Source organism: Sinocyclocheilus rhinocerous, unplaced genomic scaffold (assembly GCF_001515625.1).
Source record: "Sinocyclocheilus rhinocerous isolate Xijiao unplaced genomic scaffold, SAMN03320098_v1.1 scaffold1740, whole genome shotgun sequence".
NCBI classification, from domain to species: Eukaryota; Metazoa; Chordata; class Actinopteri; order Cypriniformes; family Cyprinidae; genus Sinocyclocheilus; species Sinocyclocheilus rhinocerous.
In genome coordinates, this window is record NW_015651446.1 from 1397029 (window position 1) to 1413117 (window position 16089).

Consider the following 16089-nt stretch of genomic DNA (forward strand, 5'->3'; position numbering starts at 1 on the left):
TATATATATATATATTTTTTTTTTTTTTTTAAGAAGTGTCTAGTCCTCACAAAAGCTGTATTTAATTGATAAAAATACAGCAAAAACAGTAATATTGTGAAATATTATTATAATTTAAAATAATTGTTTAATATTTTAATATATTTCAAAATCTAATTAATTTCTGTTATGGCAAAGCTGAATTTTAAGCAGCAATCACTTCAGGTTTCAATGTGACATGATCCTTCAGAAATCATTCTAATATGATGATTTGCTGCTTAAGAAACATTTCTTATTATCATCCATGTTGAAACGTGTCAATATTTTTGTAGGTTTTTTTGATGAATAGAAAGTTCAAAAGAACTCTTTTGCAACATTATAAATGTCACTTTTGATCAATTTAATGCACCCTTGCTAAATAAAATGAAAAACTCACCCACACTAAGTATTCATTTATTTGAAATAGAAAATCTTACTGGCTTCAACAGTTGTGTATATATGTATCGTATATTATATTATTTTTATTTATTATTATTATTATTTGGAAATTTATTATTTAAATAATACAATGCATAAATGGTGTATTTTACCCTTGTCATTTTATTTTAGATTCTGAGATTTGCAGTTTCAGATCGGTAAGTCTAACATAAAGACATATGAGCTTACATTTCATTGCATAGATAATTTAGCAAACTACATATATACAATGTAATCATGTAATTTTCATGTTTTAAAATAATATTTTGTTTGTTTGTTTGTTTTTGTTAGACGGGACCTGAAACAGTCCTGCTTGTCCTGTTTATATTGGGAAACCTGCCCTTCTTAATAGCACTTCTTGTTGGAATAGGCAGGTCTTAAATAACCCCAACATTCTATGGCCTTCCTCACTGATTTTGAGGCCACTTTTTGGCTATTTTGTTGTATGAGTATGAGTATATTTGTTATATTTGTCTAATTAACTCAGTGTTCATTTGGAGTTACATATAAGCCAAGCAGAATCTCTACATGATTTTTTGATTGCTATTTTTAGTTAATATGGCATTATTTCTGATTAGAGATTCACCACTGTGCCTTTGAGCAAGGAACATAACTGCATTATGCTATTAGGAGATTGTTCTTGCAATTAATGTACTGTAAATTGCTCATTGCGATGGAAGAACAGTAGTGAAATTATCTTGGGATTTAATCAAAGAGGCCATTTATTTTATTTTATTTTAGAACTTGACAAATGTTGATTAAAACATTTATGGAAAATATTTAACATTTTATAAATATTTTTATATAATTGTAGGTGTATATTTAGACATTATATTATGATTGTAACTTAAGTGTACAAGTCAACAGCACTCAACCACCAGATGGCAGTGTCATAAAAGGTATTTGTATGCAACTATGTAATGATTATTGTACATTTTCAGACTATTTAAGGGATGAGATAAGAATTCTTCAACTGAAATTAATTCATACATTTTATAGATTAATAAATAGGCCATTTTGTTTATTTTTTTGAATTAATAATTGCTGAATTGGAACGGAAGCGCTAAGATGTACTGATGAATGATGTTAGTTAAACTGAATGACTAAACTAGTTAAACTGGACTAATACATTAGTCCTAAGTATGATGGAAATCAGAAAAAAAAAGATGTTTACAAGCTTTGATGAAAGATTAAAAAAACATGAATTTCTTTTGGAAAAACATGCACAGATTAATTGTTTGCATTAAGACCAGGAATGTGTTTTGTAAACAGTAAACCCATTCAGTTCTGAACAGTATTTCCAATTTATGCCTCCACATTAGACAAAGAAGAGAAAGCAAACTCCTAGCTACAGTATAAGGGTTAATGTTCACAATACACTTGAACACTCCTCATTCAGGACCTTACTGAAACACACCGCTGTGGCACTCTGGTGTTGATTTAGCAGCTTGTGTGAAGTCAGATGGTTGGCTTTCATCTTTTACAGTGTTGTGCCTCGTGGTTCTTGCTGTTTCAGCACAGGCCTCCTGGTGTTCGGCTGGTAAACGTGGAGGGCAGTTGTGGCAGAACAGAGGAAACAGACATAAAAAAAGCGTAATAGTAGCACTCTGCTCTGTGCCCGATTCACAGGCTGACTGTGTCGGGGTCAGGGGACGTCCTTTCAACTTGCTTTGAATCAGAGGAGTCACAACCATAATATATAGGAGTGTTCACCTTCTCTGTGTTGCACAAAGGCCATTTTATGTTAGTTTCGTCCAAATCAAGAAGTGATATTTTTGGCTCCTGAATTATTGTATTAGTTTAAGGTGGGATACAGTAATTCACACCAGTGTTATTTTAGTAATGTTAATATACTATTATAGTTTTTATAAATATTTTAGCTTTTTTTTTAATAATTTTGTCTTAAGCGTGAGGAGCTTATCTGAGGTATCTTCGATGGGTTCAACGGGAGCTTTGCACAGAGCCTCCAGAACCACTGCCAGATCCCATGAGGGCACCTTGGTGCATTGGCCTCAGCCTCCGGGTGCCACGGAGGAAACGTGTAACTAACGGGTGTCTTCCCACTGACTGACCACCCTGAAGGGTGTGGTAAGCAGCTATGGCCCCCACATAAACCTTCAGAGTGGAGGGGGATAACCCTGCGGACAATCGCTCCTGCAGAAACTCCAGAACTGAACCAACTGGGCAGTTGACTGGGTCTTGCAGTCGCTGTCCACACCAAGAGGTGAAAAGTTTCCACTTCAAGGCGTACAGTTTCCTCGTGACGGGAGCTCTGGAATGGAGTATGGTCTCAACAAACTCAGTCGAGAGACCAGATGCTATGAGCTGTGCCCCATCAGGGGCCACGCCCACAACTTCCATAACTCCGGGCGGGGGTGAAGGATGGTGCCCCCCGCCTGAGAGAGGAGGTCCCTCCTGATCGAAATCTCCAGTGGAGAGCCATCGAGGAGGGACACCAGGTCCGAGAACCATACTCGGGCCGGCTAGAACGGGGCTACTTGCAAAAGACGGACCCCGTCCCGGCGTACTCTCTCTAGAACTCCCGGGAGCAGAGCGATCGGGGGAAATGTGTACAGACGAAGCCTCTGCCATGTCTGCACCATGGCATCCAGCCCAAGTGGAGCTGGATGCGTGAGGGAGAACCAGAGCGGACAGTTTGTCATTTCCTGCGACGCGAATAGATCCACTTCCGCCTGGCCAAACTCCCCCCAAAGGAGTTCCACCACTTCTGGGTGGAGCCTCCTTTTCCTGGGCCTCAGCCCCTGTCTCGACAGGATGTCTGCTCCCTGATTGAGATGCCCAGGGATGTAGACTGCTATTAAAGAGAGGAACTTTCCCTGAACCTACAGGAGGATCTGGTACGCCAGCCTGTATGCGGATGCCCTGGAGTCACAGCGGAGCCAGCGCCGCATCCACACACTTCGTGAAAGTGTGGGGTGAGAGTGATAGACCGAAGGGTAGAACCCGATATTGGTATGCTTCGCCCCCGAAAGCAAACCTCAGGAACTTCCTGTGTTGAGGAAGGATGGATACATGGAAGTATGCCTCCTTGAGATCTATCGTGACAAACCAGTCCTCTGACCTGATTTGAGACACAATCTGTTTGATCGTAAGCATCTTGAACCGAAATCGTTTGATAGCACGGTTTAGTAGTCGCAGATCTATGATCGGACGCAACCCCCCATCCTTCTTCAGAACGATGAATTAACGGCTCTCGAGAGGAGGAACACGTTCTATGGCCTCCTTCCTCAAGAGAGCTTCTACTTCCTGTTCCAATACCAGAGCCTGCTCAGGGCCCACTAATGTAGGAATAACCCAGTTGAAGCGAGGTGGACGAGAACCGAGCTGAATTCTGTAACTTCTCTCTACAGTCTGCAGGACCCATTGTTAGACATTCGGCAGAAGTTTCCACGCTGCCAGAAAATCTACTAAGGGAACCAGTCCCACGAGACTGGCGTCTGGTGTTACTAGAGGAGCCACTTCGGTGCCCTGAAGCAGTTGACCGGCAGGGAACAACCGATCTAGGCTCTCTAGCACCCTCATCTGAGGGGGCGAGCTCTCCCGTGCCATACCGTCGCCGGGCGGCAGCTGGGAATTTTGCTCGCGGGAGCCTACTGAGCCCTGAAGCACTGGGGGTGGCAGGGGTATAAGTAAGTCTCCCCGAGGGCACTGAGGAGGATCGGGCACCGTATACTGAGGTGTGTACCTCTCCTCCCCAGGGTGGGCTGCCCTCGCAGTCCTGACGGTGGAATTGTCAGGACCGCTTGGCCGAGGTCCTCTTGGACATAATAACGGTCCGCATATCAGTTTTCTGTTTAGAAGCCCCCAGCCGAGAGTGCCGCCCCGCCCCCTGATCTTTCTGCGGGGAAGTTTGCTTCTCTGCTTCTGGGTCCATATCCCTTCTCATTCAGCCCTGTGATGTTAGAGTAATTAGATACTGTGGGGCTTAAGAGTCGGGACGAATATGGTTTATCCCACGATCTCGAAAGCTCAGAATGGAGATCGGGGAAAAAAGTAAGGCCCGACGTGAAGGTTACGATCTAGCTTTAAGGAAGTGCTCGTCCAACTTGCTCTTGGGACGAGCGTCCTGTTTCTCGGCTGGCCATTCGATGTTCAGTTTAGCTACAGCACGAGTCACAACCTCCACGAGCTCCTCATACGCGAGGGAATGCGGTGGCGAGTCCACAGTCTCCTCCGTGTCGACGCTCATTACATCAACCTCCTTGGAGGAAGATAGATGAAGCGCCTGGCCCTCTCTCCGGGGGGAAGAAACCGTGGGGCGGGCGTCCGATCCCTGAAAGGCTCACAATCATGGCAGGCAGCACCCTTGAGAGCTGCCCGTGCATGCTCCGCTCCCAAACAGACGACGCACAAATCGTGACTTGAAACGACTTGGAAACGACTTGAAACGCGGTTCGCTCGCCACATTTGATTTAGATTTACACTTTGGCATTTTTCTCACTTGCTATACGGAGTTTTACTCACTGAGTGCTTTGCATACATTCACACACACACCACCAGACGCGCTCGTTGAAGAGCAAAAGCTAACATGTGTGCTTGCCGGATGCGCCTTTATGCTTCCTGGTTGCACACGTCACTGTGTAAAGCTAACACGGTGATTTGTTATCTTTACACAGTGGTTTGTGAGAGTTTTCCAATCCTCATTTGAACACTTTATTGCTTTGAACTTGTCTTGATGCAGTGAACTGCAGCGTGAAACATGGTAGACTGTCTGTCTGATGTTTATTAGCATAAAGGGCCAGTGATCCGGAGATGCCCCCAGCAGAACTGGCCTGGGCCCCTGGACTTGAATAGAAGCAGGCTGCCTATGCCTGCAGCATTTCTGAAATGCTCACTACACCGAATGACTTTAGATGTATTTCTCAAAGCCGGTGATGTTTTTAAGTAGTTTTGGAATATTATTTCCTATAGAGGTTTGCATTCATCACAAATGCTGCTTGCTGAAAACCATAGTAGATTTATTGTATACTTAATCTGTTTCCCAAAAGATATGAATTAATATTCACAACGTAAATCTGACATATATATATACAAAGAGTTAAGATGCAAAAGCCTGTAAGTGCCATCTGGATTTTTTTTCAGGATCGTATGTTTAGGTTCAGTAATTTTACTTTAATGGCAATGTATAGGTTCTTTTCTATGCAATTAAAGTGAAATGACTGAACATAAATATAGGAGCCTGATAAAAATGCTCATTTTAGATGAAAATGTCAGATGGCACTTAGAGGCTTTTGCATCTGAGGGCTTTATATATAAAAATGTATGTTTTGCTATATTTACACTTCCAAAACGTTTCAAATCAGACATTGTATCTGTACTGTATTGTAAACCATATACAGTAGATACTTTTTTTTAAGCTCAATGTTTTGAAGGAATCGTTCACATATAAATTGAAATTGACTTTCTAGTTTAAAACGTGTATGATTGTTTTGCCTTTTTTGACTATGAAATTTGATGGTGAACATTGATATCAGTTTTTTATATTTTTTTGATGCTTCTTGATCACCATTGACATTCATTGTATGCAGAACATCTGCGTGAACAACCTGTCTTACATCTCTTTTTGTGTTCACCAGAAGAAAGAAAATCATACAGATTTGGAATGACAATGATGACAGAAATTTCATTTTGGGGTGAACTATCCTTTGAAGCTCATCTCTATGGTTCATTAAATTACTTGTGCCTTTAGTTAATTTAAAATCTTTTGCTGAATCATTTACTGAAAACCAAGCTCACAGAATAACTACGGTATGAGTTTCTCTGTGTGTCTGTGGTTTCTGTGAGAGCCGTTCGTTCTGATGTAATGTCTGTAGCATTAGGTGTGTCTTCCCATTACTGCTGATATATAGACATAAGCGGCACAGCTTTCTAACACTCTTGAGGAATCACTCCCCTCTCAAAGATTTGGTTTCATCCTAACTAAAAGAGACAATCATAGTTCCTGATACGTTTTATGAAGTATCTACAGTACATACAATTTGTTAATATATTTAGACTATAAAATAAGCCCAATAGTCCTATCATATTCTGTTTGAGGGTTAGCTAGAATGCTTTTCTTTTGTTTTACACTAAACTTTAAATTATTATATTGCTGTTTTTTTCCCTTATGGCAACTATGTGCACAAATGAGATGAATGTTGAAACTTCCTCTTGCACAAAATAAGTTTCTGTTCCTTTAACTTGATGCTATCTCTCCATATCCTCTCGCTGAGATTAAGTTATTTAAATTCACATCACTAAATTGTACACCTCACAGCTCAGTCGAAACTACAAGCCCGCTCTGGCATCAGAGGAAACATACAGTGGAGATCAAAATTAGAGAACAAGCTATAAATACTTGATTTTTTCCCCAAATATTGTTAATCTTCATCGCTCAAAAGCCATTACTGTAGATGGAAAGTGAAGTTGGCCAGATCTGCATTGGCTGAGGCTTGAGTAATAAGGCTTAGCCAAAGGTTCTGCTCCTTCAAGACTCTCATCTGAAAAAGAGAGAGTAGATAGAGAGGACACCACTGAAGTTCGGTGAAGTTCGACAGCAATACTTACAGGTCATTAAAGTATTTGATATGCACGTAGCACACTAAATTGGACATTTGAATTTGAAATAAAGCAGGCACATTAAAAAAAAATTGCTACATCACTAATGATCCCAATCCAATCTGGAATATTTACGACTGACATAATATTTCATACACATTTTTGAAAGAATTTAACAGTCTAGACATAATTCTTTTAGTAACTGGACAGCTGTGTTTGACAGAACTTTATCATAAAAAAATATGGTAGCAACATTTATGTTTTACGGACTGAACTTAAATTTACCATAAAAATTTATATTTTATTAAAGGGATAGTTCACCCAAAAATGAAAATTACCCCATAATTTACTCACCCTCAAACCATCCTAGGTGTATATGACTTTCTTCATTCAGACTAATAAAAGCAGAGTTATGTTTAAAAATGTCCTGGCTCTTCCAAGCTTTATAATGGCAGTGAATGGGTGATATTCAATAGTCCAACAGAAGTCCAATAACCTACGCCAATACATCATTAAAAAAGTGCTCCACACGGCTCCAGGGGGTTACTAAAGTCAGCGATGATGTAGGTGTATAGTGTAAGCTCCGGTGAGAATGCCAAGTTTTGTTTACAGGAGCAAAGGAAGCAAAGTTTCCTTTGTTTGGCCTCTTGGCTTATATCAAAATACTTGTTTCATCTGGATGCCCTAGTAAATGAGTATGAAGAAACAATGGTTTGATTGGACACTGGTTTTATGTCTCTGAGGTATTTTTCTCTTAAACAAACTGTGGTAACATATGCCACACAAGCTGCTAAGACATTTCAGCACATCCGTCTGTTTGATTTCATATTTTACACATAATTTAGCACATTAGTGATATATTTCCAGTGTATGTGCATGGAGAGGACAAGTAAGGACATTTACCAATCATAGCTCTGTCCAGATCTTGTGGGTTCTCCCTGTTGGGATCATTAAGTTGCTTCAACACAAAGTCCAGAACACTGGCATCAGGACAATTCTATCATTCTGGTGGCACCCATTCACTGTAGAGGATCCATTGTATCTAAATTTTTCCAAATCTGTTCTGATGAAGAAACAAACTCATCTACATCTCGGAGGGCCTGAGGGTGAGTACATTTGCAACTAATTTTCATTTTTGGGTGAACTATTCCTTTCAGGAAAACGGGATACAATGCAGTTTGCATCTGATACCAAAAAAGTAAAGTTTCACTGTTTGTACTTTGCATTTTAGTTAATGATTTCCTGTCAGTTAACGACGCCTGAATGTTTCTGAGGGTACCTGGCTTCAGCGAGAGTTACGGCCACACGCATTGCTGCCTTCATTCTGACCAACATCTCTGGCCTTCCTGTGTACAGTGCAATCTACATCATATCCTGTGGAAGTAGAAGGTCTTAAGATCTTTACATTTGAAGACAAAATAGGAGTAATATGGTTTTTAGTACACAAAAAGTGATTATTTTCACCAGTGAATGGGTGATATTCAATAGTCCAACAGAAGTCCAATAACCTACGCCAATACATCATTAAAAAAGTGCTCCACACGGCTCCAGGGGGTTACTAAAGTCAGCGATGATGTAGGTGTATAGTGTAAGCTCCGGTGAGAATGCCAAGTTTTGTTTACAGGAGCAAAGGAAGCAAAGTTTCCTTTGTTTGGCCTCTTGGCTTATATCAAAATACTTGTTTCATCTGGATGCCCTAGTAAATGAGTATGAAGAAACAATGGTTTGATTGGACACTGGTTTTATGTCTCTGAGGTATTTTTCTCTTAAACAAACTGTGGTAACATATGCCACACAAGCTGCTAAGACATTTCAGCACATCCGTCTGTTTGATTTCATATTTTACACATAATTTAGCACATTAGTGATATATTTCCAGTGTATGTGCATGGAGAGGACAAGTAAGGACATTTACCAATCATAGCTCTGTCCAGATCTTGTGGGTTCTCCCTGTTGGGATCATTAAGTTGCTTCAACACAAAGTCCAGAACACTGGCATCAGGACAATTCTATCATTCTGGTGGCACCCATTCACTGTAGAGGATCCATTGTATCTAAATTTTTCCAAATCTGTTCTGATGAAGAAACAAACTCATCTACATCTCGGAGGGCCTGAGGGTGAGTACATTTGCAACTAATTTTCATTTTTGGGTGAACTATTCCTTTCAGGAAAACGGGATACAATGCAGTTTGCATCTGATACCAAAAAAGTAAAGTTTCACTGTTTGTACTTTGCATTTTAGTTAATGATTTCCTGTCAGTTAACGACGCCTGAATGTTTCTGAGGGTACCTGGCTTCAGCGAGAGTTACGGCCACACGCATTGCTGCCTTCATTCTGACCAACATCTCTGGCCTTCCTGTGTACAGTGCAATCTACATCATATCCTGTGGAAGTAGAAGGTCTTAAGATCTTTACATTTGAAGACAAAATAGGAGTAATATGGTTTTTAGTACACAAAAAGTGATTATTTTCACTGGTTTCTTCTCTTCTAGATTCCATGTTCCTTCCATGGCCCTTCGAGAGTGATCTCAGGCCCTCTGATGCAACCTTTCAGTAAACTGAAATTCAAAAATAGTGTGACTGTAAGTATTTTTAATGAGTAATAGAAGTAAATTGATCGAGGAAGACAAAATTTGAATATTGTGGTGAAAGAGAGCGATATGGCACAGAATGAAGATAATGATTGATCTGCCTTTGATCTTCTTTTTTCACTTCTTTTATTCTGTTTGTTTAATTAATGTGTCCTTCATAATATATTCATTTTTATATTTTTAAATGATTATTTTACTATTAATTGTTATATTTTTATATTTATTTTTAGTTTTATACACCATTGCTTCTGTTTTATTTGTTAATATTTTATATATATATATATATATATATATATATATACACTTGCATAAAATACCTTTTGCCTTTAATACAGCCATTCTTTTTGAATAATTAAAAATGCTGATTTTGTCCATTTTTTCCCCAGTCACACCACTTATGGCACCAGTCGCCCTGTCCTCCTGGGTGCAGGCCATCTGTGACACCAAGACCACATATGATTCATAAGCACAAATATTGCATATTAAAATTGTACCTCGCTGCGGGCTCTCACACTATCTCGCCCCGTTTCACTCTCTGTTTTTGACTGTTTCACTTGCTGTCCTGAGATATTGTTAGTAAACATGATGTCTTGTCACATAAACCACACCCTCTTATTCAAGTTTACACCCAGTGGTCTTACTGTAAATAGCATGACATTCATTGTCATGTATGAATGGTTATTTCCTCTTATATGCCAGGGACTATATCTTCTATTTGAATGATGGCACAAACATTATAATGAATATTTATGTCTTCAATGTTTTTATTATATAATAGACCGTTTTATAAGGTACTCAAGGCCATGATTGTGATCTTTGGTCACTCTGATGCATGTTGTACCTAACCACAACCTTTAGTCATGACTATGTTCATAATACAGCACAACCTCCAATACATTTTTCTTACATTTATGAGTTTAAACAAGGTTAAAGGGATAGTTCACCCAAAAATGAAAATTCTGTCATTAATTACTCACCCTCAAGCCTTTCCAAACCCGTAAGACCTTCGTTCATCTTTCAACACAAATTAAGATGATGAAATCCCAGCACTTTCTGACCCTGCATAGACAGCAATGCAACTGAAACGTTCCCAGACCCAGAAAGGTAGTAAGGACATAGTTAAAATAGTCCATGTGACATCAGTGGTTCATCCGTAATGTTATGAAGCTACAAGAATACTTTTTGTGCGCAAAGAAAACAAAAATAACTTTATTCAACGATTTCTTCTCTTCTGAGTCAGTCTCCACTGCCATTCATGAGAGTACCATCACACATGCGTGTGCATTCCTCTGCTTGTAAACAAGGCACAGTGCATCTGGGTTCTACATCAGAACTCTGGCTCCTGCATCAACAGCATCACAAGCATGAACCATCCCTTTAAGCCAAACATGGTAGATTCAGCGCTCGTGAAGTAATATTACTTAGCCAATAGAGGGAGCACTTCTATGTAAATCATAATTTACTAGTAATAGTTATACAAATTAATGGTTTTATTAAGGATGCACTACATTGATCAAAGGTGACAGTAAAGACATTTATAACTTTAAAAAATATTTATATTTCAAATAAAGTTAGTTAAAAATAATAAAAATAAAAATGTTTAAAAAAAGTTTTAAAAAAATATATATGTTTCCACAAAAAGATTAATCAGAAACATTTCAACATTGATTATAATAATAATAAGAAATATTTATTGAGCAGCAAATCACCATTATCACGTGACACATAATCAGCTTTGATTCAGTTTGCATCACAGGAATAAATTACTTTAAAAAATATATTCAAACATTTATTTTAAATAATATTTAAAAACTTTACTGTTTTTACTGTATTTTTGATCAAATAAATGCAGCCTTAGTGCGCATGAGAGACTTATTTTCAAAACATTAAAAATTTTACCGACCCCAATTTTTGACTGGAAATGTATTTGTGTTCAGTGCAGCTCTTTTATTTAAGTTTAGGCAAGTCCTTGTGGCTCATGATTACAGACTTGTGACCCTAGTGACTTTAGCTGTCTCTATCTTATGTTCCTCTTTGTTGATCATCTGGTGCTTTGTCCCATCCTTGCACAGCTGACAGCTCTACACCGTGAAACCCTATCAGATGTCTGGCTCTGTTCCTCCTGGGGTCTCCAGGTTATTGATTTCTGCAGTGGACTGCGGTGCACAAGGATCAATACTTCTACAAAGGGTTATAACTAAAATGATTTTGTCCAGATATTAGTAAAGGGGCATAACCTTTTCCTCTCAGACTACGATTTGCTGTTAAATTGTGTGTTATTGATTTCTGAAAGATCATGTGGCAGTGAAGACTGGAGTAATAATGCTGAAAAATCTGCTTTGATCGCATATGCATTTTTAATTACATTTTAAAATATAATAAAATAGAAAATAGTTATTTTGAATTGTTATATTTTACAATATTGCTGTTTTTACTGTATTTCTGTTCAAATAGCCTAAGTGCAGCCTTGGTGAGCATGATTAGAGACTTTTTTCAAAAACATAAAAAAAAATCATACTGACCCCAAACTTTTGAACAGTATAGTGTACATGTAATATTTATTTTAATTAGGCTGTGCAAGTAATTTTTTAAAAACTAGTTCAAATGGATCGTGTTATGTTCTGTAATTGCTGTTAATAAATCTGTCAGAAAAAAAAGTGCTAAAGTTTCACCTTTAGGGCTACAACTGTCTGGCAGCCTTTTACAAAAATTAACCATGGTTATTTTTCATGAGGTACCCTCAAAGGTAGCCTACACCTTTATCTACCCTTAAGCGTTCTTACTTGTATGTTACTGATATACTACTCCCTTTTAGGGGTAGAGAAAGTGCACCTTTGAGGTTACTGACACAGTAAAGAGCTAAAATAAATTTTTTGTACGTTTTACTTCTGACAGTGTAAACAAAAAAGGCCTATGAAATGTTAAATAAAACATGGCTTTCAAATATAATGTTAAGAGAGCATAATTACTGATTTTATACTTTTAATAAACAATTTAGTTTAGAGGTATCGGTATTGATATCGACGATAAAATTAAATAATAGGTATCGCCTAGTTCCGGGTGTCAAGTCAGCGGCGCAATATACGGAGCATCTGAAGCAGGAAGATAGAGAGAGGGGAGGGCGCGGGGAGGGGAGAGCGAAAATAAGAGGTGAAAAAGCGAATGAGGGAGCAGCAGCACACCGATCAGTCACTCTCCGCTGGTGCTCCGACCCTGAGAAACACCATCCAGTCATTACATCGCCCGTGATTCTGCTATGCGCATCGGACGAGGAGACGCCACTTGCGCTTTGGTTTTGGATTGGTGTTAAATCTTTTACTGTGCATCACTGGACAGGATGGAGCATTGGAGACAATGTGCGTTATGGCTGATCAATTGTAAGGTGCTGCCACCGAACCATCGGGTGACATGGGAGTCCGCTCAGGTGTTCGACCTGGCGCAGACCCTGCGGGATGGGGTCCTCCTGTGCCAGCTCCTCAACAACCTGAGACCCCAGTCACTCAACCTGAGGGAGATCAACCTGAGACCTCAGATGTCACAGGTAAGAGAAGTTCTGTGTTTACAGTAAGACTGGACGTTAAACTCAATATTTGGAGGGTTAAAAACATAAAAACATAGTTAGAAACGTGTTTTTATGTATATGAAAAAGGTGGGCTAACTGCTATGTACGTACTTATCCAATGTTTTGCAACAGAAAGTTGTTATGCTCGAAATGCTTTACCGTTATTTGTGTGCTAAATTCTCCCCTGTCGGTTAATATTAGCAATGCAGTAACAATATGAAGAGAGATGTTAATCTTTAAAGGTGCACTCAGTCATTTTTCTTAATTTAAACGTTTTATACATAAAAAAGGAGCAGAGCTTTTAAAAAGATGATTCAAAATTCTAAAAAAAAAACCTGGCTTCTCATTAGGGATGGGCGTATCGATACAAAGTATCGATATATCGATACTGACGCGAGTATCGAAAGTATCGATACTCAAACAAAAATATCGATACTAAGGTGCATTTTATTTACCAGTGGTTTTGTTTATTTAACAACAATACTAATAATAATGCGTACAATATGCATTGAATTGGACGAATAACCTTTGTTAGATAAATTTCATAATTTAAAAGTTTAGTGCAGAAGTATCGAATCGGTATCGATATCGACGATACTGCCTTGAAAAGTATCGGTATCGTATCGAAAACAAAATAAGGGGTATCGCCCATCCCTACTTCTCATGGGCGCCACATCACATGACATGACCCAACTAAAATATGCTAAAATAAAAGATCGTTTTGCTAGCATTTCCATTAAATTATGAAAATGTTACTTCTGAATGTTCTCTGGATGTTTAAAATGTACAGTTTTTAAAATGTTTTTCTTCAATTCCATTATTTTGCAAACATTATAGGAACATTGCTTTTGAATTCTGAAACAATAATTAACATGCACAAAATGTTAGACGAACTTCCAACTAAAACATTTGAATAAAAATATTCCATGAGCAATGTATAGATAATGTTTTTGTGCTAACCTTTTGAGAACACTATGAAAGAATTACAGGAAGAATGTTTGTTCATAACTTTGCCGGAATGTTCCCTGTTAGCTGCTGCGTCATGCAGTTGAATTACTACTTCTATTACTAATGACAATTATAATAATAATAATAATATGTTTATTTTATGTAGGCCTAGTCCTTTCAGCCTGTGCTCAAGATGCTTTTCATAAAAATAAAAGTATCAATTCTAAAACCACTATAGTGGGACAAATAAGAGCTGGCTAAACACAACCCAGAAATTAGCAAGTGCACCTTTAAGGAGAATGTTTGACTTCCTATGTAGTCTACACTCTTAAAAATAAAGGTGCTTCACGATGCCATAGAAGAACCTTTTTGTCTAAATGGTTCCATAAAGAACCTTTCTGTTTCACAAAAGGTTCTTTGTGGCAAAAGAAGGTTCTTCAGATTATAAAAAGGTAAGAAAGAGATGGTTCTTTAAAGAACCTTTGACTGAATGGTTCTTTGTGGAACCAAAAATGGTTCTTCTAAGGCATCGCTGTGAAGAACCTTTTGAAGCACCTTTATTTTTAAGAGTGCATATAGCCATCTGTGAAAGAAAATGTGTGTGAAATGAGTCCAACTGTTTAAACCAGTTGCTTTTTGATACATAATTTGGTCAAAACCATGAATCTACAGCGTTCTGGTCAGGATCAGGGTCAGTCAAACGCTTTTTTAGTTTGGTCTCATTTGCTGTACCCTATCAGGTGAGAGCAGGACTAGGTTCAGTATTTGTGGGAAGCTGCTTTATTGAAAACAGCGGCCTCTGATATATGTCTCTCGTTCTGTGTTGTCAAACACCATCTGCTCCAAGTCTGGACTTGATTACACGTCCCTCTCACATGAGGAGAAAGCTGCCATCAACACAATGATGTTTCATAGAACTGACCGATACAGTATTCACCTTTATTTTGAAGGAAACGGATGCACACTAACCAGTGTCTAGACAGGCACACATGCACTTTGTGATGAGAATAGACGTTTGCATAACATTTGTCAATGTAGCGCGGTCACAGTGAGCTGATGCCAAGAAGCATTTACAAAAAGTTATCTTTTAGTTTTTAAAATAAAGACCTTGTTTGGTTCACTGGCTTACTGACAAATATATTCTGTGTAAGTTTGACCTATCTGATCAGAATTACAGCATACATCATTTTGGCTTTGCATCGCCTTGCTACTGATTACATCAGATATGCTTCTTTGTTTTCATTTGGTTTGTTATATCATAGTTTCTTTTTGCATTGCACTGATGTAGATGCATCTTGTTTCACCAAAGGGCTTTATCCACTGAGAATTAACATATGCAAAAAAAAAAGGAACCGAAAATGAGCAAATGGTCTGTGTAAACCAGCATTTTGAGTATAGAGGTGAAATTTCCATCTCTAAGGGCAGCATCTGAATCCTTGCATGAATTATTCATGACGTTTTTGGCAGCTATTTTATCAAAGACTCATTACAGCACATGGGACACAGACCCAGGCGTCCTGGGGGAACAGCTCAGACAAAAGCAGTGAAGAGAGCAAACTTAAAGCTGGAGTCCCCACCTCATCAAGGCACCTCCAGGGGCCCAATGGGCCCTTTGGGTTTCCCTTCACCCCACAATAGCCGTATAATTAAAATATAATGCCAAATTCACCCCTGAAATTTCTGAATTAATGTCAGTAATGGTGTGATGTTTGGTACAGTCAAGGGGGTGTTTTGTGTGTGTAGGAATGGGTTACACAATTTGACAGTTACATATTACATATGGGCAAGCAATTTTGAGGAAGGTACCTTGAAACTGTAACTTCCTATACACTTTTATTTATCAACAATGCATTGATTAAAAAAAAGAGAGACAGTAAAGCCATTTACATTTAAAATAAATGATGTACTTCTACTTTTTAATTAATTAATATATAAATATAAATATTTTAGATGTGAATATATTAATAAAAAA

The 16089-nt window shown here is 38.4% G+C and overlaps 2 protein-coding genes across 2 annotated transcripts in view; both read left to right on the forward strand.

Annotated features, from left to right (window-relative positions):
* LOC107712795 (putative ferric-chelate reductase 1) overlaps positions 1–1217 on the forward strand; it is a 9155-nt gene extending 7938 nt beyond the window's left edge. Inside the window, exons 15-16 of the mRNA XM_016518130.1 lie at positions 589–614; positions 748–1217. Coding sequence (XP_016373616.1) covers positions 589–614; positions 748–837 — 116 coding nt within the window. The 3' untranslated portion in view covers positions 838–1217. The remainder of the gene's footprint in view (positions 1–588; positions 615–747) is intronic.
* Positions 1218–12786: 11569 nt separating this feature from the next.
* Positions 12787–16089, forward strand: part of LOC107712784 (guanine nucleotide exchange factor VAV3-like) — a 70531-nt gene continuing 67228 nt past the window's right edge. Inside the window, exon 1 of the mRNA XM_016518121.1 lies at positions 12787–13148. Within this exon, the coding sequence (XP_016373607.1) occupies positions 12945–13148 (204 nt within the window). The 5' untranslated portion in view covers positions 12787–12944. The remainder of the gene's footprint in view (positions 13149–16089) is intronic.